Source organism: Falco naumanni, chromosome 6 (assembly GCF_017639655.2).
Source record: "Falco naumanni isolate bFalNau1 chromosome 6, bFalNau1.pat, whole genome shotgun sequence".
In the NCBI taxonomy this organism is placed as follows: domain Eukaryota; kingdom Metazoa; phylum Chordata; class Aves; order Falconiformes; family Falconidae; genus Falco; species Falco naumanni.
This window is the reverse complement of record NC_054059.1, coordinates 45059031-45081065: the sequence shown is the minus strand read 5'-3', so window position 1 is coordinate 45081065 and position 22035 is coordinate 45059031. Positions and strand designations below refer to the sequence as shown.

General features: G+C 42.3%; 1 protein-coding gene across 1 annotated transcript; it reads right to left on the bottom strand.

Annotated features, from left to right (window-relative positions):
* Positions 1–1559: 1559 nt before the first annotated feature.
* On the bottom strand, positions 1560–21703 carry GINM1 (glycoprotein integral membrane 1). Its single transcript, XM_040598837.1, has 8 exons — positions 21539–21703; positions 12505–12564; positions 12232–12328; positions 9265–9416; positions 7171–7327; positions 5919–6049; positions 4282–4445; positions 1560–2452 (listed from the first exon to the last, which is right to left on the bottom strand). The coding sequence occupies exons 1-8, from the start codon at positions 21632–21634 to the stop codon at positions 2344–2346; spliced, it is 966 nt and encodes a 321-aa protein (XP_040454771.1). The 5' UTR covers positions 21635–21703; the 3' UTR covers positions 1560–2343.
* Between the last annotated feature and the right edge of the window lie 332 nt (positions 21704–22035).

Here is a 22035-nt window from a genome sequence, read left to right as displayed (position 1 = left end):
AGGACACCAAGCTCTGCTGCTGGAATTCTTGTATGGAGGGAAGGGCCAGCACTGGCTGACTCCCAGTGTTTACAAGGCAGAGGGACACCTGAGCTCCAGCTCGGTCGCACAGCTGTGTTGTCTGGCAATTACTGTGTTCAAGGTTTGCACCATTGTTTAAATTTAATGTTGTTAACCTGACAGTGGCATTTCTTTCCTTGTGCCTTGTAACTTTGTGGAATATAGTACAGGAAAGGGTTATTTGGCTCATGGAAATTGGCCAAGTTGTGAAGCAGCACTGACACTTTTTCAGGCTTAGCCACTCGTTCCTCTTGCAGCTGTTTGGAGCAGTTAAATCGCCTTGTTGCTGTGCAGGTGCTTGGTTTACAGTTTCGTAAGTAGGGATGCAAAGAACACGTGCTAACAGCTGCCTGATTTCCATCCACAGCACAATTCAGACTGTGTGCAGTAAGAACTGTTGTTCCATGTCCATCCTACTTTCTTTTTTTTTTTTTTTTCCTGAAGAAACAGCTAAACTTCAGCCTTATATATCGCTTCTATTCCAACCATGTTAATGAAGGGGCCAGGGCTATGTTCATAAAAGGAAAGAACATTAATTTCCACATACAAAGAAGAGCTTGTCCACAACTGAAGACTTGTTCTTGTCTGTGCAGTCACCGTTCCTTTGCCGGCGTCTTAGCAGTTTCCCGTTTAGCCATGGATGACTACCCTTTGTCATGTTTTCTGTGACTAAATCACACTCTTACCTTCCTAGCTCCTAGCATCAGCTCTGCCTTACATGCTTACATTACTGTCACAGCAGCTCTGCATAGCAGGGTCCCACGGGGCACAGCCTGGGGCTCTGGCCATGCCAGCCCCTGCCCCTGGCTCCAGCCCGGTGGCTGCAGCATCCGCAGTCCCCTCCCCAACAGCTGGGGCATGTCCCCACTTCTGTCAGCCTGACTCAGACGGGCATCGGGCAAATGCTTGGGATCCTGTGCTCTGACAGCGCTGAGCTTAAGGAAATAACAGCCAAGCACAAAGCCACACGGTGCTAGAACAAAAAATATTTTTTTTTTTTAAGAAACAAAAAGGTGGGGGGTGAAGTAGGGTTCCTTGGCCTGACATGCCCCACCAGCTACTGGAGGGTGCGCTCTGGTTTGGCTTTTTGCAGGACAAGCCAGCGTTAGGAATGTTCCTTCGACTACTGCAGTGGTGTCACTTCAGTGAGTCACCTCGAGCTGTCCCTGCCACAGACCAGCTGCCAGGACAAGCACCTGAATAATGTGGGGGTATCGTTAGCATAAGCTTAACCTTTCCTTAAGGGCAGGGGGGGAATCCCAGCTTTTCTCTCTCACTCTTAACAGCTTAAGCTGAACATGGGTAATTCTGAACACTTAACTGATAAGAGTGTTCAGTCTTCTTTTTCCCCCCCCAGTCATTTTTCTGATGAACAATTTTTGTAAATAAGAACAAGGAAAAGCTAAAAAACAAATAATACGCTGTATCTATCTAACACATTTGGCAAACCGCTAGCTTATGTAACTAAATACAGATGCACACACGAACGAAGCCTAATAAACAATTTACATGTTTATTTGAAAAATGTTAACAGTACAAATCAGCATGGGCAGAGCAGGCCTACTTAGCAATTGTAAGCCAGTACTTCTGTAGAATTGTTTCTTGAGACTTCACATAGTACTGCTGTCACTGATACAAAAAGCACATTGTTTACAAGTGCTAATGATTTTTATGAGTGGAAGGGGCCATAAAAGTGTAAAGTGCTTGAAATATAAATCTGCTGTTTAAATTTTTGTTTTGGATATGTAACACGTCAAATTGAGTAGCACAAACGTTTGGTAGTGATATTTTCCTCGCAAGGCACGCTCAACCCTAGGAGACCTGAAACCAGGATGGGCAGCTTTGTTTAGGCTTGCAGGCACAGCTGATGTTTGCGATGCTCCTTCATCCTTTTCTAAGAATGCTATCTGGAGGCTTCAGGGCACCCTGAATTTCATCATCTCGCTGTTTAGGACAGCTGACCTGGTTTATCTACAGGCGCGAAGGCAGCCAGCTTCCTGTCCGAGGTGTGGAAAAGTGACTTCACAGAAGTTAAAACCGATGGTAGCCCTCAGGGTGGAAAGCTGTTTTATTCTGAAGCTTCTGAAAAGGCTGTGTGTTTATGAAGAGGCACAGGGAAATTAGCTTCGGGCCTCGGCCTGAGTGTCCCTGTTACCAATTAATCAAGTGACTTATTTTTCTTAGTAGGAAACAAACAAGGTATTAAGATCAAGTGCCAAATTTCAGGTCAACTAAAAATTTGTTTTTAAAAAAAAACCCAGTAATGCCAAAATAAACACAGTATTAAGTACATGCTTTCTTGTCTAAATTATTTTTCCTGTCTGGAAGATCTGAAGGCAAGCTGATGGTAATCACAGGTACAGAGCTGACTTGATCCAGGAGAACGATGCCTCTGAAAGGTAAGTTTGCCTGGCATTAGAGAACAATATACAAAACAATTCAGTGTTCTAAAAATTAGATCTATTCTTCCACTTCCCAAACTTTAATTCAATGAATCAAGTATTACCTTCCCAATACCTCTTTTATGAAGCTAGAATGAAAACTTGATGGAAAACTGGTTCCAAAATGTACCGGTTGTGGTTTCAGAGGAATCCTGTCGCCCAGCTTCTACATCTGAAGTACCAGCAGGTACCAGCAATGTAGGTTCTATATGCCCAGTTTTACAGCAGCCTAAAGCTGTCTGTGGTCAGGAGCTACTTTGTCAGGTTCTGGCATTTAATTCTCTAAGACTAGCTAAAGCCTCTGGTTTTGTCAGTACTGCAGAACAGCATTGAAGACTTGGGACAAAGCCCTGACTTGCATCTGCAACTGTATTGTTCACCAAGTAAGACCTTCTACTCATTCTTACTGGTTTACAATCACAAATGAAACCTTTATGACTTTTTACAGGACCAGTTTATACAGATAGCAAGAAAATGACTGTGTAGTTTTGGGCAGGGGGTGGTGGTCTGTTTGGGGGGGGGTGGTGGTGGTGGGGTGGTGGTGTTTTGATTTGGGGTTTTTTTTGTAGGGGGAGGGCGTCAGACCATCCTTACAATTTCTTGAAATACTCCAACAAGCTGTGCTCTTCAATTGGAAGAGAAATTACTGCAGGCTGCTTCCTCTGCTCTGTACTGATCTCTGCTGTGGACAGACCTTCAGACACTTTGTGAACAGTTTATGGGGATTAGAATTTTTTTTCATAGTTCTACTTTGTGCAAAGTTTTACATGTAGCAGTGCTAAGCTACTTAGTGCTGTCAGGGGCACAAAGTGTTTCTTTGCTTTTTTCTGTTCTAACAAGTTACAAGAAGCACTCTGATCTGACAGCATGCTTTGTGAAAGGTCGGGGGAAGCAAGTGCTCTTCTGTCACTGCAGTTTCCAACCTTCCTGATCTCCAACCCTCTGTCCTTCTAGCTCTGTCAGAAGGACTAAGGCCACTCGTGTTCCTGGGTGGATACATAAATTAACTGCACTCAGGGCCATTCAGAAGCGCAGCCAGTCAGCTGCATTTGAAGGCATCAGCTGTGCTTGTGAGGGATGAAGCATGCTACACGGTCAGGCGCTTCTCCTGAAAGAAGATACAGGTCTCCCAGAACTGACTTGGGTGGCTTTAAAATGTCCACACTTGCCTATTCCAGCACTGATTTCTTAGTCACAGTTACTAATTCATCTTTCCAGCCCTTGTTTTGAGAGCTTGCTTCTCTGAAAAATATTACTGTAGCTGGTAACACACCGAGTGACGAAAGCCATCTGCAGTCAATCAACTTTATTTATGACCTTTTGCCACCGATGCTAGTACCAATTGCCATGGCTTGTAACACAGCTAGCTCCTCTTTGGAGAATTCCTGTACCAATTTGCAAAGCCAAACTTGAGGTCTTTCATAGCTACTGTAACAACTCCAGCACAGTAGGAGTATGAAAAGGTCGAGAGTTGTTAGAGTTGTTTAGCTCTAGCTTCTACCCTCCTCTCTCGGGGCTATGTTAATGGTGCCTCACAATGTAGTCCTTAGAAGACTTGATAAAAATCTGGCAGCATGACAGCCAAGCTAAAGACATCTTCAATTAAAGATCTTCCCACATTCCTCTGAAATGCCTATGTGTCAAAAGGTCACTTGGAGAGGAAAGTTACCGGCAGCCTTTTCACTGAATTGTTGCCACCATCTTCCTACAGAACAGGGCTCCTTCTTGAGAGATTTTACTTAATGTTTTGCATTCATCAGAGAAAACAAAATATACTTACTTGTTTTCATAGGAAGGGAAAATCACCTTTAAGACTTTAAGAATAAGAGCTGCTCCAACGACTCCAACTACAATGACTTCCATCAAACTAAAGAAGATAGGTAAAGATCGAAACCAGAATCTGCACAACCCTTTTCTCAAGTCTTCCACCCACTGGCACATCACCTACAACCAAACAGGTAAAAACAAGAAGACAGGTTGCAAAAGTGCAAGTGCAGGTTTTGTACCTACCAGTGAATCACATCACATGGTGACATACTGAAATTTATGTATGCTTAAACGTGCATAAAAGCAGAATGGAATTGACTGGTGACTCAGAGCTCTTTCTCCTATGAAGTTTGGAGCAGCTGAAGGTTTAGTTCTCTGCACATCCTAGCAGAGTTCCCTGAAAGGAAAGGCCATTTGGAAAATAAAGGACACTTGAACAGAGCAGGGGAAGGGTGAGTTATTTGGCCTAGGCATAGAGAAGCTATTATACCACAGCAGTGTATGGCAGGGAAAGGGTTACTGACAGCCCAGGAGAGGGCTTACACCTTCTATAGCCTGTCTGTAACTTTCAGCCTACTACTTTGGCTATCCTGTCTCCACAGCAGGTTATGAAGTATTCCTTTCAGCCACGGAGGCGGCCACCAAGCCCATCCTCAACTAATCTGGAACTGAAACTTCTCAAGCCGTTACTGTGTTTCCTACAGTGGGCGAGACCAACCTCCCAGAGGGGTAAGCACTCAAGCAGAGTCAGAAAAAACAGGTGTAATTTAAAGCTAAACAATATTTGAAATTGTTATACATGCTTAGCTTCATACAATGTAAATATCACAATTCACCATCATATCTGTGAGCTCGGAGCATTACAGGATTTACAAACCCATTTGATTCCTACTGGATTTAAAAAAACAAAACCACAATTTCTCACTAAGGGTAATTCAGTATTGATTTTGTGTGGGGGTGGGTTGTTTTTTTTTGTTTTCTGGGTTTTTTTAAAGTTTCCTACAGTATGTCTGTAGAAGTCTGTTCTTCTTAGTGGTTGGCTGTGGGGATTTCTTAGACTTATGTGGAGATCAGTTACTGTTGGATACCTCACACAGCAGAAAGCCCTGGTCTTTAAAAATACAAAGCCGCAAAACAGTGCTCTACAAGTCAATACTAGGTTAAGTAGGAATGGCAACTCTCTCTTCCAGAAATGAGTTATTGCATACTATGTTGCTTTTTCTCAAATTAAAAATAAAGGTCCAAAGACAAAGGTGTAGGAACGTTACATAAGTTCTTACCATCTTTAAATGGATGTTGTGTTTGGTCTCTACAGGAGGAAAACCCACTATCTGAATCATAACAGTGCTGGGTTGGTTTATTTGTTTTGTTGTGTAAATATCCACAAAGGAGGAAAACATAGTATTTGTATGCATTTCTGTATGGGGAAGAAAGTTTACACTCTCAAACTGTAATACTGAGTAACACAGCTCTATCTGCAGCATGTTACTACAAGTTTTTATTCTTGGAAATGTCACCAAGCTGTATGCATTTCACCTCTGGGGAAATGGGGAAAAAAACCACAGAGGGAGGGGAAAAAACGCTGCTTCTCCTTTATAGACCAGTCTTTAAAGTTTTATACTAATAACTGAAACAAACAAACAAAACTACCTTGTAAGAAGATGGAGGTTCCACCCTAAGAGGTGTCTCTGGTAACTTGCCAGGTAATGTCTCTTCATCTACCGTAGTTTCTACTTGCCGGATGAGGTACTGACTGGTAGTTTGCAGTGGATCTTGAATATCTGAAGAAGAAAAGCTAGACTTAGAGGGGGGCTTGCTTTTTATTTGACTCACTATTCAGGAAAACAAAGACATCAATTTTTCCTTTGTCTCCTAATTGTGTATCCTGCTTAGGCTGGGCTTGGCTTTGTCATTGCAGTTAGTATCAGGGTTTCGGCTGAGGACATTTCGGTTAAAAGGTAGATCCAGCACTGGTGGCAGAGTTGTATCATTGCTGAAAAGCAGTGGTTAAATTTGGTTAATTGGTTCAATTTTTCTTTTCCCTACTTAGTCTGATCAGCCCTGGAGAATAGGACTGTTGTCGTACCAGGTTAATGGTTGGACTTTAAAGGTCTTTTCCAACCTAAATGATTCTCTGCTGCATTTCTATGCTTATGGTACAGTTCTCACACATTCACAGCAAGAACACAGAAGGCTGACTTCTTTTTTTTTTTTTTTTTTTTGACTAGAGTAGTTAACTTGGTAAGAAGCAGCAGCAGTGTTTAATTACTTTTTTTTTCAAAGTTAATTAATTACAAAGCTAAACAGCCTTTAGCTGTGCCCTTAGCTGTACATTTCAGCTCTCACCAGATTAAATACTGATGAACTAGGTCAAAATATTCATGTCCTATGAAATCCTTGAGAGTTTTACATTAAGCAAAACTGAAATAAGATTAAGGCATCAAATAACCTCGCTTGCTTTTAAGTTATTTAAGTTTAATAACATAAAACTATTCTCTGGTTTGGAAGTGCCCCAGACAGGTATTTCCTCTCCAGTTTTCTCTTTCATTCTCAGGAAAAAGGGGGAGTTTTAGAGAAACTTCCATCATAGCACTGGGAGAGAAATTTATTCCTGTGAGATGTCTGGGTTGCAGATTGACAAGTACCAAGTGCTTCAAAGGAGAATAGATTTGAAAACAAACAAAATACCTAGAATGTAGAAGAGTTGAATTTAGGTGTGGGTTTTTTTTAAAAAAAAAAAAAACAAAAAAACAAAAACAAAGAACAAAAAACAAACCACATAAAGCAAAACACTTCCCTGTTAATGAAGAAACAGTTTCATTATGTAAGACACAGGAATAATGATGTTCTTTTGCACATCAACTACAGATAAAAAGTATTATGTAACAACTAAAGGAAATACCTTTTCCAGAGAGGTTGGGAAGTGTAAATAACACATCGTTGTCCCTTGGGATGGAATACAGCATGCTCTCTTTCAAAGGGACAGTGTAGTTTGAATGTCTAAGTACTCTCAGGTCCTTTACTAAAATATCTATTTCTGTTACTTCTTCCTGCTGAACCTACAAGAGATGCAAACTTGTTGACATTACTGAGTTTAAAGCAAGAGTGAAGTAGGCTGGCAGAGAAAACCAGTCTTATCACAGAAACTCCAAGCCATTAAGATGTAGACACAGGGATGTTATAACATGAATTTACAAGGTTTTACACACCACACTTCCATAGACTATGGAACACATTAGACAATGTGCTGAACAGATTGGGTCTCTCTTTCTCCCTGCAAAAGTGTGGGGAGTCACTCCGTGGGTTTTTAACCATTTCTTAGATAGCTCATTAAGATGTTCTTTCAGGGAGGCGTTTTAAGGCATGGAAAACTCAAGTACATAGTGAAAGAGCACTTGCAAACTTCGAAAACGTTGCTGAGGCAAGACTGACACTTCTGCTTTTGCAGTAATGTTGCTTTTTTTGAACAACCAAAATAACAGTTTTCTTCCTTCTCTTCCAGTGATGCACTGGAGCCATTTCACTTAATCACTGCAAGCATCGCTTATGTATAACGCATTCGGCATAACTGCTACTAACATCAATAACTGCATTGCGAGGCCGAGAACTGACCGAAATCCAGAGTGTTTGTGAGCATAATTCTAGCTGCTACAGAGAAATATAAGTAACAAAAGAGGAATGAAGCATATGATAGTTTCACTCATGCTTTCAGAACGTAGACTCATTTTGCTTCAAACGTGCAGAACAATGTGATGAAACAGATAATTGCTACTGTCAGCTGATAATTAATGAGAAAGATGGAAAGCTTTTGACTTAAAGGAACAATTAAGGAAACAGCATTAGCTTTCTGGTTATTCTTACCTAGTCCCTATGAAAATGTGAGATACACTGTGATGTCTCAGTTTGAGATGTGAAATACACCACCACTACTGTATAACAACTGAATCAAACCCGGATATATTAGCCTCCTAACAGTGGGATAAACACCTCATTGGAAAAGCTTCAAAACTCTCAGTGGGATTTTTCATTAACAGAATAAAATTTTGACATGATGCAGGTCCCTGTGAAAAATCCTAAACGCTAAGCATGCAATTAATTAAGGATCAATGGTATTAACATAATTCCCCTTTAAAAGAAAACAAAAAAAAAGGCAGTGGAACATAAGCCAGCTTCAAAAGAGGTTGGCCACATGTAAAATGCAGATGTACTGAAACAAAAATATGACACTTCTGCTGGCTTCAGCAGCTGTATCTTCTCTCCAGAACCTCTCTGGTTGGAAAAGTAACTATACGTTATAGGTGATTTGAGAACTCAGTTCTGCGCATTTCAGTCTCAGCGAGAACTGTAACCACTCACATTCACTGGTATTTGTGCAGATACAGTTAGTTTTCTGTTCATCAAAATCCATGTTCATTATCAAGATTTTTATTCAAATGAATTAAATTATCTTACATGCAAAATATTCTATGGCTAAGTTCTCAGGGTTTGAGGGCTTTCACAACAAGCCCACCAACTGTAAGAATTTGCCTCTGCAAGTTCCCCATGCTACATGCTTGGAACGCTTTGTTAGTTTGGAATAAACAACGAGGAAAACCTCAGGACTCAGAATGAGCCCATGCCCCTTTTATTTATTTTGTACATTCTTTTGTAAACAAAGTATTGCTGTGAGTCTGACTTTGGTTGCAAAAGTGCATGCGTTGAAAGAGCATGTGACAGAGTTAATGATATTCTCACAAGCTTAAGGGAAAGTCATCCAACACTTCATTATTAAAATACAAATAGAAGCATTAAAACGTAAAGTTTCCTCATGAAACACCCCTGCTACTATACAGGCAACTTAGGTTGGTATTATCTCCTCAGTACTGTGCTGGCTAGCATTAGATTATATACTTCCTGCTCTAACCACCAGCCAGACACATGTAAACCTTTTAATCCTTGGTAACTATTTGCCTCTTCTAAAATAAAAACAAGCAGAACACTGAGAAGTTTTTTTTACCTGTTTTCCATCAATTTCTGTGATTTCTTCCTGAATGACAATCAGCTGCAAATCAGAACTGGATGCCAAAGGCCACTCGTGAACCATGATGCGAACACTGACAGTTCCCAGGCGCTGCTGATCTGGTAAGTTATTCAAATTTCCATTCTCCACTGTTAAGACATATTGTCACAGTTTTTGGAGAGAAACCACCCCAGCCAGAAAGCAGTATACAACCATGGGGCAAACACTTGCAACTCTGACATAGATGCCTTTGCACATGCAGCATCTGAATGGAAAAGTCATTACAGCTACAAAGGACCCCAGCATCAAACCACAGATGCCTGAAATATGTACTATGCTGACGTCCTTAACACTTCCAGTAACCACTGCTACAAGCAGTAGCAATCTGGGCAGCACGTAAAACAGATGCAATGATTTTTTACCAGTATATCACCAAATCAAGCTTGGAGCAGCTCTCATGATACAACACAGCAGACAACAGCAGCGCTGTACAACCCCCAGCCTGAGAGAGCTTTCAAACAATGTCACGTCCCTGCCTTTGAAGTTTGCATTTAAGCAATCTTTGGCTTTGCTGTTGCTGTGTTGTTACTTTAGTTGTCCAAAGGAGTTCATAAGAGCAATGCCACAGCCCAGCCAGCCACCTGTGTAAACATTTTCATTTGCACAACATTCCCCTTCCTCTCAATACAGAAACAAATACATTTTTTCCACGCACACTGCACATACTACTCAAGGCGAGAGTCGGTTCCCTCCTACCCACCCACCCACCCCTGCCCCATTTTCATGTGTGACCAGTGACACCTCAAACTCCCTCCCTACCCAAAAGCTTTCAGCTATTTCAATGACTTAATATTCCACAAGCGCGCAGAGAACTGCTTTTCTACCCTTGCTGTTTCTGCATAGACTTAGTATCCTCCTCCCAACTACTGGCCTCTACTCCAGGTGAGGGCATGCTAGAACTGAAGTGCTGCAGGAGCAGGAGAGCGGAGGTGACAGGTCTCTCTGGCACGCAGACAGCAGGGTACGTGAACTGGGACTGAACTGGCCCATCCCTAAGCCACCAGGGCTGTGTGCCACCTGCAGCTGAGCCTAAAAGGTGGGAAGGCTGGACTGGTGCCCTTCAGTTACACAGGAACAACGCAGTGGGCTCGTTACTTTTACGCTATGATCCCTTTCCTCACACAGCTATTTTGTTTATATTAAATATAGACAAATACTCTGGCATCATTTAGCCATATCTTAAATTGCAAAAATAAGTGGCAGAAGGAACACGGTTAGAGAGAGAGACAAAGGTTCCCTAAAGAAGTGGGCCAGAGCAATAACGTAGTTGCTGAATGTTTTCCAACCTAGCAGCAGCAAGCATACGTTGAAGGACCAAAGCGTCGAAGATGCCATGTAGCTGCAGCTCCCTGTGGTCCCAACCTTTCGTGTGTCAGGCCGCTCAGTCCCCACTGCATTCAACAGGAGTGAAAGATATGCTTCCAAAATTGACAGTTGTGGGGATTACAGGTGCCAGGCGTGCCCTGAGAAGCGTCGGAACACCACCATTCACGAGACTTGGTCTCTACTCTTACATTCAAGAGCATGAATATTTAGCTCGTTTGGGTTTTGCATACATTCAGGAGTATTTCCCCCCTCCGTTAATGGCTAACAAGTATCTCTATATTCCTTTAGCGTTTAACAAACATCTGAATCTACTGTCAAGGATTTAGTAAGTAAATAGCATAAACATTACTTCACAGATAAACAGAGAGGTACTGTGCTGAGGACTCAGACCCAAACACTAAGACAGAGAGTTCCAGGCTCCTAGCACCCAGGTCAAGTAAGTATTTTTCTCACTGTTTCAGATTCATGTTCATAATAGTTGTCACTGCAAGCTATACAACTATGATTTGGGAAATTAACAGGAACTAGAGTGCTCAGTATCCCTCAGCATGAGTCAATAAAATCAGATGCATTTTTCTGGAGTCAATTACCTTGCAGGCAAAAGACATTTTGCCGTGTTTTTCTGCCCTAGGATATTAAAAATAGAAGCAATAGGACCACAACTATCCCAGAAAAACAGAAATTAATTACTGCTCTCCCTCTCCAGAAAAGGAATAGTGTCAAATTAATAATTGATCATGTTTGGGAAGGAAGGGTTCAAGAAACAAGGTCATGGCTCAGAGAAGCAATTTAGAAAAAGCATGAGTACTCTCTAAGTAAATATCTTATTGTAAGGACAGGATGACCTCAGAAAACAAGCTAGAGACCAATTGCACCTGATCCATCAAGAAATCATTCTGAATACAACAGAACCTTAAAGCAAATGAGCATAATGGCCCTTTTAAAATTAATTATACAGTATGCTCTGTGTATCTCAAAAAATCACAGTACTATATGGTCTTTCACAAAAGGTATAGCATTGAATCAGTGGAAAAAATAGCAGTTTCAAATGATTCAAAGTCATTAACCGCTGCAGGACACTAGCAAAACTGCAGTATTTGTGCTATAATATCTTATACAGCAGAAACTCGTTTGTCCAGTAGACACAGAAATGAGATAATTAAAAGATCTTCCTAACAGTAATTCATACTTTTGTAATTTAATCTCCTTTTGGAAACATGCCAACCAACCTAGGGACAAAGCCATTAGCAGGGTGGAGTTGCATCCTTCTGTTTACATTGTCTAGCTTGTAGTGCAAAACATTCTTTTGAAAAGATAGGCAGGGTCTGGATTTCAGATTAGACCATTTACATGTAAGCATGCGAATGTGGCTTGAGATCAAGGTAGTAAGATTTTTTCCCATCCATTTTAGTAGCAAAATTACTCTACCTTGGGAGATGATTTGCATCTACAATGCTCAGGTTTGCAGAGTATGAGAACATGTAGTCATTGTAAGCTTTGGTTACTGGATAACAGGGAAGCCAAATAACCAAAGGGGAGTGGAGGGGGAGGAGGGAGAGAGAGAGAGAGAATACTCACATATGACTGTTTGACATGTTATGTGGGCAACCCCGCTTTTCATAGGAAAATCATTTAGATATACCTGTCCATTAACATAGGTGATATTAAAAACAACCTGAAAGAAAGACAAACAGAGTGAGTTGTGTGGTTTCTGGCCCTATGCTACAATTCTGTTCTGAGGAACACACTTGGTGCTGACTGATGTCAGACAAAACAATGTGTTTGCTTCCACATGCAGACTTCGTTTCACTGCATATTAATTCACTGAATACATAGAAAAACTGGACAAACCTGTCCTTTGTGAAATTCTCCATTGGTTTTCAACATCATAACATTGACTCTGATCGTTTCCTGGAAAACAACAGTGAGAAGAGATGTTAAGTTTCTAAGGAAACACATAAGTCACTGCGGGCCACAGGCAACTTCCATTCACTGTCCTGACAGAACGGCCACACACAGTCCCCAGAGCACGCTCCCAGGCTTTCTATCCAGCAGACAGAAGAAAGAGAAATATGCTTACTTGTTTCATGTAAGGGTTGGGTTGGTTTTTTTCGCCTCTTTTTAATAAAGAGGGCTGATGAGAAAGAATGACAGCTGCATCCCCTTATGTACAGTGTTTTTTGAAAGATCATAATCAAGCTAAATTTTCAGGAGAACTTGTTTTACATTGATATAATGGAAAAGAAGTCTCTCATATTAGCTAAAAAAATAATAGACAATACAAGGTAAAAATCAGATTCTCTGCAAATGGTTTTTAAGCACTCCACTTAGTCTTCAAGATGAAGTATAATTTAATATGTGTTAGCCTATGCTAAAGAACACTCAGTTTTGTCAGTATCAGCACCAATCCTGTTTCTTTTCTTTGGTTTATCATTCCCAAATTATGCCACCAGGGATACCTCCAAACTCAGAGCTAATGGGGATTTGCTTCTTTCTTTCTAACACCAATTGCTGTGATTTATCGACTCACTCATTCTGTCCCCTCATTTCCCCCCTGTAATTTCAGGGGCTATTTTCCAGATGGGACCTTAAATCTCCCAGTCCTGCCCCTGACAAAACCTACATAGAAAAGCCAAGTCTCTCTTGGACATAGCCAGAAGTAATGATTACTACACTGCCTTCCTGAGCCACGTCTTCAAAAATAATGTTAAGCTCCCGATTTGCCTTTGGGAAGCCTTAAATGATTCTAATCATGTTTCATTGACCTCTGGAAAACCTCTCCATACCATCAGCGCTTTTTTAGCTTTGTGTTTGAGTCATGGTTTCAAAACTAACAGCTGAAAAGTCACGTCTCAATAAAAAGTTGAACTTGTTCAGAACTTGAAATAAAATAAAAATTTAGATACATAAAAAGGTTTTTCATTTGGGATTTTTATAAAACACTAAATTTTCAGCCAGGAAAGACTTTAAATATATAGTACCTAGGATAATACAGTCTCAATTCATGAACAGAGAGCTTCTCAAGTCTGGCTATAATGTAAAAAAAAAAATAAATAAAAAATCCTCAAAACAACAGGTGTTAATCGGTATACACAGGTAGCCAGAACGGCCAAAAACTGGAAAACAACATCCAAATCTGATTCAGCAGAAATCTGGCATCATGGGAAGCATGTTTTAAAACCTAACACAGATAATCTTTTGGTTGGAAATGATTCGTCATTGACGCTTCAGATGCATTTGTCAAACCAGTAAGAAAACTCTCTGGCCACTGAGACCGAAGAGAAATCTCTTTCTTGATACCCCTAGCTATTAAAAGTAAATTATAATTATCAACTTGCTTAGAGAACTGGGAGTCTGTAACTGAAAATATAAACCAGATTAATAAATATAATCATAGGATGTAATCTATTGTTATCCTGCAGTTCCCTCAAACTACTTATTTTCTGCACATCTTTTAAGAATTCTGTATATTAAAAATTAAAAAAAAATCATCGAACTTACAGCTCTAGCATTCAGAGCTGTACGTCTTTTACACCCTCAAACTGCTTAACAGATTACCAAGACCTTGTCATTACTTCCTAGGTTTTTTTGTTTTCTGGGAATTCAAAGGGCATGAAAGGATTTTCCAGGCAGTCTTAGTAATCTGTTGGGTTTTAAGCCTCAAATGAGATCTGAGTCCTTTTACACAGAAAGTATTCCGCAATCTTTTTCAACATCTGCAAAGTGACTCACTGAGATTACAAGAAGGAGGAAATAACTGATGGCCTGTAATTGCTGAAAAAAAGGAAAATCCTTTCTATTCATTTTTTTTTTTAATTTAAATGCTTTATTTGAAAATGAATGGCATGGGGCAAGATAGATATGCTCAACAATTGAGCATTAAATGTACAAAATGAGCTATAGAAATCATACATATATTTATTATTAATTTTCTCCAAAACAGCAATCAATTCTGTTGACGTAGTATCCACAGGCACTAACATGAATTCTAGTACATACTGAAAAATTGCACTTGAAGAGCACGTGACATGTTTAAGAAATTAAAATATTTCAGTGGATCACTTCCATGCTGTCAAAGTTACAAGTAATAGATCGCAGCATGCAGACAAGTCAGACAGCTTAACTGCTTGCTGCCTCTGCCACTAAAAGAAGAGTGTAGATCTCTGCAGCACATCATCTTTCCCTGTCCTTTATGCAAAGTCAGTGAGACAATTTACCTCATTAAACTGGCAGGAAAACTTTCCCTTTTTTTTTTTTGCCAAGTTATTCTTTTGTCAGTTGAACAAGAAAGAGCCAGACAAGCACAAGAGATGCAAGAACCCAGCCGGGAGGAGGGAGCTAGTCTGCTTGTTCTGATGGCCACAGGCTGCTGGGTTGGCTCTGCCTGCCTGTCCTTGCAGCAGCATCTTAGGAGAAGCCTGTCCTCACCATCATCTCAAGAGATGGCGGTGCATCTCCTGAACAGGTTCATAAAGCTATTTAATAACAGAGCAATGATTAATAATTACTACTCCACTATAGCAGCTACACCATGACCCTTGCAATTTTGTGTTCACAAGCAATGGAGAACTCATATTTTTGCCATTTCCGTGACCAATCTGTTCACATCCAGATCCAAGAAATTCTAGTGATAACTTCCCATATTCTGTACGTCCATTCTCCTGAGCAGTCATATGTTCCTGTTTTGCCCCTTCACTGAGCAGTCTCACCAGACTTGATGCCAGTCTTGCCAAGAAACATTACAAATAGATCTCAGCTTTTGGTGCTGAAAAATAATCAGCTTTCAATTGTTCTTGCTCCAAACATTCCTAAACTGATACAGAAACCAAGGACCAGAGGAAGACCAATTCTTCCAGACTCAAAATCAACTATATTGATGTCATTCCCAACAGACTGCTTAAAGCTCTCCAGTGATGTCCAAAAATCTCACACTCTCCTCAACTATTTACACTACTACTTGGCTACCTTGAACATTAAGTTTTCCTAAGATCTAACCTGAAGCATCTTTGCTGCAATTTATGAACAGGCCATTCGTTACTCTTCTTAACACCTTCCCATGGAAAATAACAGTCCTCCAGCTCAGTCTTCCTGATTTTATGCTAATGTTCTCAGCTCACCCAATCCTTCCTTGGAGGTTAACTCCTCACTGCTGTCTTCCCATGACTTCCCACTGCTCTTTCCTGCAGCACCGCACCCAAAACTCAATGGGTCCTGCTGTGGCCAATCTTCTTGACCCTACACACTCCATACCATAATCTATGCGAGAGAAAGAACCACAAGGTGCATGCTGGGCAGGAGGGCTGGGGGAAAGAGGAAGGGACTACTACAAGCAGCTCACAGGAGAGCAGCAAAGCACTGTCCCAGCTGACCTGCTTTCACCCACAGCAGCGGATGGGGGAGGCACAGCATTCCCCCAGCTGCCAACACAACCTCAGCTGGTATCCCCTTGATATTTGCTCACAAATAAGTGCTCAAGAGCCATACGTTATTTATGCTTGCTATACAGGGAGGGAAACAGACCTGGCAATCCAACAGCTCTTGTACCATGCTTTCATGATGAAATGCCTGGCCTGACAAGCCACACTTGCTAGAAAGTGCTCTGGTGATAACTTCAATACCCATCTTCCCAGTCCTAGGGCTGAAGTCTTGCAGACTTCTGAAACATCCTTTAATTTCAATGGAGAAAATACTTTTTTATGTTACCATAATAAAACTCACTGTTTGGGGTGGGGTGGTGTTTTATAGAAATGTCTTGTTTCTGTGTACTGCACTACTAACAAAAGTAAATAACCCCACATCACTTACTTTGTGTATCAAAAGCATACTAAGCCAATCCTGTAGTCACAAAGTCATTGAGAGCACAACATGTTCCTCTGCAGTAATCCACAATATTGCACTCTTGAGTTCTCGAGAAGCCTGAACTATGAGTGTAAAACTTGTTTGTATAACTTAGAATAACAATATCATGACAATTCACATAAATTTCAGACAGTCCTGTAATTTTAAAAGGTCCTGAATTCACTGGAATATGTCAGAAAGCTGCGTTTTGAGAGTCAGAACCAAAGGACAGCCCCAAGAAGCAATTCAGGTCCCTAGGAATCAGGCTGTGCTTTCAGCTTACCATCGACACCCACTCCACTATTCACAGCACCACACCCCTTCCTCGGCAGGGGAATGCCTTCACACAATGTGCTCCAATCTGCACTAAAAATGGCCCTATCATTCTTAATGCTGTTATAGGATGTAGATGTCTCTCCTGAGTTTTCAGAGCATTTCTCATCACTGCTTTAGTGCTCCAGCAGTGATTTTTACAGTGGTAACAGCACTTCTATGACAAATGCATGTAATTCCGTTCTAGGACAGCTGGGCAACAGGAGCTGGCAACATACATGACAATGAACTAGTGAATTTTGCAACTTGAAGCATTAGAGATCAGCAGATAGTGATCATTTTCTAATTCTTTCTCTTTCACCATGTGCTGCAACAGAACCCAGGAGTGTCAAGTGGGGCAATATAATCCAAGTAGCAGCAGAAGAGCAATATGGGGAAAAGATGGCAGCAAAGAATATAAAGCATATGGCATAAGTTGAAAGTGAATATTCATCAATTCTTAAAGACTCTCCATACAGATGCCACACAAATTGACAGAGAACGTTTCACCTAATCTTATAGCCTTTTACGAAAGATGCTGCACAAGACAAAGCTGTTGGGTCTAATCGCGCATGAACTTCAAACAGATCTGATTACAGAATCACAGGAAAACTTCCACAGGCAGTGGATACCTGATGGGGTGCACTGTACGCTTTCTCCCAGTGCAGAGTAACTGTGCAGTCCTACACAACTGCATTAGTCACATAAACCCGATCTAGATTCAGGCACTAGCGACCAGCCCACTCAAAGCACAGCTGTTCTCTATTGAGGCTCTCCGAACAAGGCTCTTTCTGCACCAGAAGGCCTGTGGGAAGCAGAGCAGGCAGCACTAGGAACAGATGGCATAGTGCCTTGCAAGATGGCCAGCTTGACAGAGACTTGAAAGACAGACAATCCCCTCGCAGCAATTATGCAGACACTATTGGGATATCCTGTCTGCGACAGGAAAATACAAAGTCCAGCTAAGGTTGCCAAACAGATAAGAAATAGACAAAACTAAGAACCTGTTTCTAAATTTGAAAATAGATTATGGGAAAAAGAGTGTTCAAACAGACAAACAAAACTACCATCCAAACTCATGCCATTTGAATCCTGGCACCCACATGGACAACTGGCTCCAAACAGTGTAACTGTGTATTTGCAATCCAGGGCTCTGTGATCTGCTCGTAATTTTTTCACCAGACTCAAAACAGAGCTATGTTGTAGGATTAGTCTTAACTGCAGTCAGGCATAACTGAGTTAAGAAATAATCATGGTACAAGTTTGACATGACAAGTTTGCATGATGATAATTAGTCCCTCACATTTTTCGAAATTTTAGTACAAAATCTTCTCCAATGAGGTCTAGTACTATTCAACTCCATGATATTATTTAGCATAAGATAATGAAATCAAGTCTTTGAAAGTAACTGAAGCTGAACTATCTTTGTTAATATAAAAATCTAACATGATGCTTTTGCTTTGCTTTTCTAAACAAGCACACTTACATTCTTCCTTGCTCAACGATGATTCTTAGTATGATATTGGTTATCCCTTCCTTTGCCCGACATATGTTGCTAGAATTAATCACGTTTGCTTTCTCCCTATTAAATCAACTCTAATTATGAATACTTAGTCTCACATCACCAGGACATGGTTGCATCATACTGCTTTAATTTAATCAAATATACACGGAAAGATGATGTCAGATCTTCTAGGCATAAAGTTCAGAACATGTGCCAGGCTGTTAATCGAGAAACTGTCATAAAGCAACTAAAGAAACATTTTAGCATGTCACTATCGGCAAGGACAAGTCCTTCTTTGCTTAAAATACATTACACACACTGCATACATACTCAAATGGTTGATGCAGTGAAGATTACTTTCTTCTGTCATGAAATCATCCATCCACAAAGAGGTTTCTTACAGCCAACAAATAATCTGAAGACTGTTTTTCAGGCAACTAAACTAAAAGAAAGAAAAGTCCGGTAGGCAAGTATGCCATTTAGAAAGAACACTGCTAAACCTGAATTATCAAGATGCAAATAGAGTAAGCAAACAACATACCATTAGTATTCATCCCACTGTGCTTTTAGCCAGTTCCTATCAGCACATTAAAAAAATACTCTAACACACAAAACCTAATTCCTGACCTTGTACCAGAAAAAACACATTAATGTGAAGGTCAGTTATCTTATTGCATCATTCCCTGCCTTTGTTTTTTCTTAAAGAAAAAAACAACTTTGTCTAATATCAATCATTCTAAAATCAAAACACACATGCTAATGTTTAAAAAAAGTCCAGATTTCAAAACAGCTGATTTAAGAAATGACAAGTATTGCACAACAACAGAGACATTCACATTCCAGAGCTGAACAAAAGCGCTTCAGCCTTAAAAAATGTTATTCCAATGTTTCAGGTTTTTTCCTCAGTCCTTCCATTGTGGTTGATGTAACATCATGTCCATCAACTTGGAGGTAAACTTTAATACCACATACAAGAATTACAAAATGTGAAGCTATCAGTAGTATGCTGCTCACAGAACTGTAGAGGGCACAGCCATGGTGTCCAGGCAAAGCCAAACTGAACATGTCGATGCTGCCTGCTCCCAAGCGTTCTGTAGTCCCAAGCCATTCTGAGGTAAGACCACAATTATTCTGCCCCCATTGTAAGCTTGTGGCTTCTGAAGCCAACGTGACAGTGCGGCATTTCCACGCTGCCTATTCCTGCTGCCTAGGCACTTCCATTCCTACCAGGCCACCATAAACCAATCCATGCTCAAAACCCAGCAATTCTCCTACTCAAAACTTTCTCAACATGCATTGTTCCTTTTACATCAAAAATAATCCTGTGTGTACAAAAAGAAACAGTACAGGAGGAAACACAAGGTTTTACATGTTTTCAAGTTTGATATTTAAAAAGAAAAAATACTAAAGACATGCATGTTCTCTTTTTGACTCTTAAAAAGAGCTTTTCTGCATGTACTTACACCACTACACCAGTAAAAAGCTAAAAAAGTGTGAACTCTTCCAACTAGCCAAACCTGAGCTAATAGACCACCTAAGCAGTATGGCACAAATGAACAAACTCAGCCCCACCAACAGCACAGCTATGCCCGTAAAGCATTACACTCCTGCCACCAAGTCAAGCCCTATTCTGTTTCTGACCCCAACCCGGCTTCCACGGGACTGCTCTGGCACCCCTGCGCCATGCTCGCTCGCGCTTTCAGGTCCAAAGATAGCACGCACAGATGTGCCTCCGGATTTTGTACAATTGCCAGCTGTGACAAACAACTTTAATGCTATTAAGTTGAAGTATTGGTGTGAAAGCGTGACAGTTTCTGGGTAGAAGGTAAAGCAAGATTACAGGTTTATATTCCATCGCCACTTCATGTGTCTTTTAGCAAGCTCAAGCTAGCTCTCCCTTTCTGAGAGGGACGAGCAAAGTACCCGAGGACCGAGATCTCTCTGCTCACTTTAGTGAGCCTGACTTCAAGCACTCATACACTTTCATGGGCATCTGAAGATCTAGATCCCCATTTTGACATCAGCGCTCGGCAGATCTCTCTTCAAACATTCATAGGAGCAGCAGAAACCAGGAAGTGAGCCCAGGAATCCTGCTCCGCAGCGCAGGATATGCCAGCGCAGGGCCTCTGTCAGGCTTTCTTGGAAACATTTTATTAAAAAAAAAAAAAAACAACAAACACACTGGAGGAAAAAAAGCTGTAATAAATTTACTCACATGCCAGCAACTTCACATTGGCTAGGCCAGCAACTACATACCCGCCACGGCTCTTCCCACTTTGCAGTCTCACACTTTGGAGTTCACAATTGTAACAATTAGAGGATGTATTTAGTCATGATTCAAGTACAGACAAAAGAACCCCAAAGTTCTCTTCTGTAATTCCACAGGTCAAAGCTCACTGGTGCCATGGCACATCTTTTCATTCCCACTGAGAAGATCTCCTAGGGAATATCCAAAATATCCCTTCCACTTTTTAAAAAGCCACCAAATTTATTTGAAAACTAATCTTACCAGAATACAACACAGGTACTGAAACAGGAAAACAGATGGCACGATGCCCCGTAATACACCAACACATGAAAACCCTTTTCTTGGTTTCAGTACAAAAATCATGAGGAGCAAACGTGGACCTAATGCCCTGCACGCTCCTATAGCACTGAACCATCAAGATGTGGGTAGACAAACATATAAAAAATACAATATAAATACATTTACATTGCATAGAAGTAGGTCTCCCCCCCCTCAACCTGTCAGATATTTATTTCAGCATATCAAATCCTACATAAACGAATCGCTACAGGGAGGGAGGCAACATTCCGTGCACGGTAACCGAGTTTGCGGCTGACGCATAATCATCATTTTGTCCTTCCGTAACGTTTCTGTACGGTCAGACTGCCGCGCACCGGAGCAGCAAGTCAACCGCCGCAAGCGGGGGTAACGCACCTTCGGCTGCCAAGCGCTACAGCCGCAAAAACACCGCCCGCCGCCCGGCTCGGCACGGCGCGGCTCGGCACGGCACACCGGTGCCAGCGGCTTCGCCCGCCCGCCCGCCCGCCCTCCCCCGCTGCCCCGCCGGTGCCGCTCGCCCGTCCCCGCCCGCCGCCCCCGCGGCCAGGAGGCACCCGCGCCGCCGCCCCACGCCCGGCCGGGTCCGGCGCAGCGCTCGGCGGGGCAGCGGCAGCGGCAGAGCCGGGGACCGGCCCCAGCGCGCCCCGGCCCGAGCCCGTCGGTACCTGGCCCAGCTGCAGCGGCGCGGCCGGGCCCAGCAGCGCGGCGGCCAGCGACAGCAGCAGCGGCAGCAGCTCCCGCCGTCCCAGCGCCGCCTCCATCTTGCGACCCGGGAACGAAAACAAAGTGAAACATCAACAAGCGGCGGCGGCAGGGGCGGGGCGGGGCGGGGCCGGGAGGAAGCGGCGGAGGCGGTGGCAGGGGCTGTGCCGGGCCGGGCCGGGCCGTGCAGCCCCAGACGGTCTGCGCCGGGCCGCCTCCTCCCCGCCGGGCCGCCTCCTCCCCGCCGCCCCGCCCCGGCACAACCCCGCGCAGCCCCCCGCCCGCCGGCTGTCCCCCGCAGGCTCGGGAATGACCCTTTTTCTGGGAGAGGGGCAGGTTTAGCCAGAACAACAGCTGAACCTGCGCCCTCCTGCCACCGGCCCCGCCGCCGCCGGGAGAGGCCGAATTCGGCCCTGCAGAGCCACGCGTGGGCACCTGCCTGCTCCTACAGATGCCCGTG

Excerpts from the sequence above, each read along its gene's own strand:
- GINM1 (XM_040598837.1), bottom strand. The coding sequence starts at position 21,634 with ATGGAGGCGGCGCTGGGACGGCGGGAGCTGCTGCCGCTGCTGCTGTCG. Across the intron at positions 7,328-9,264 it reads CAGAAATTGATGGAAAACAG|GTTCAGCAGGAAGAAGTAAC; the intron begins GTAAAAAAAACT and ends CATCTCTTGTAG. Across the intron at positions 6,050-7,170 it reads TCCCAACCTCTCTGGAAAAG|ATATTCAAGATCCACTGCAA; the intron begins GTATTTCCTTTA and ends TTTCTTCTTCAG.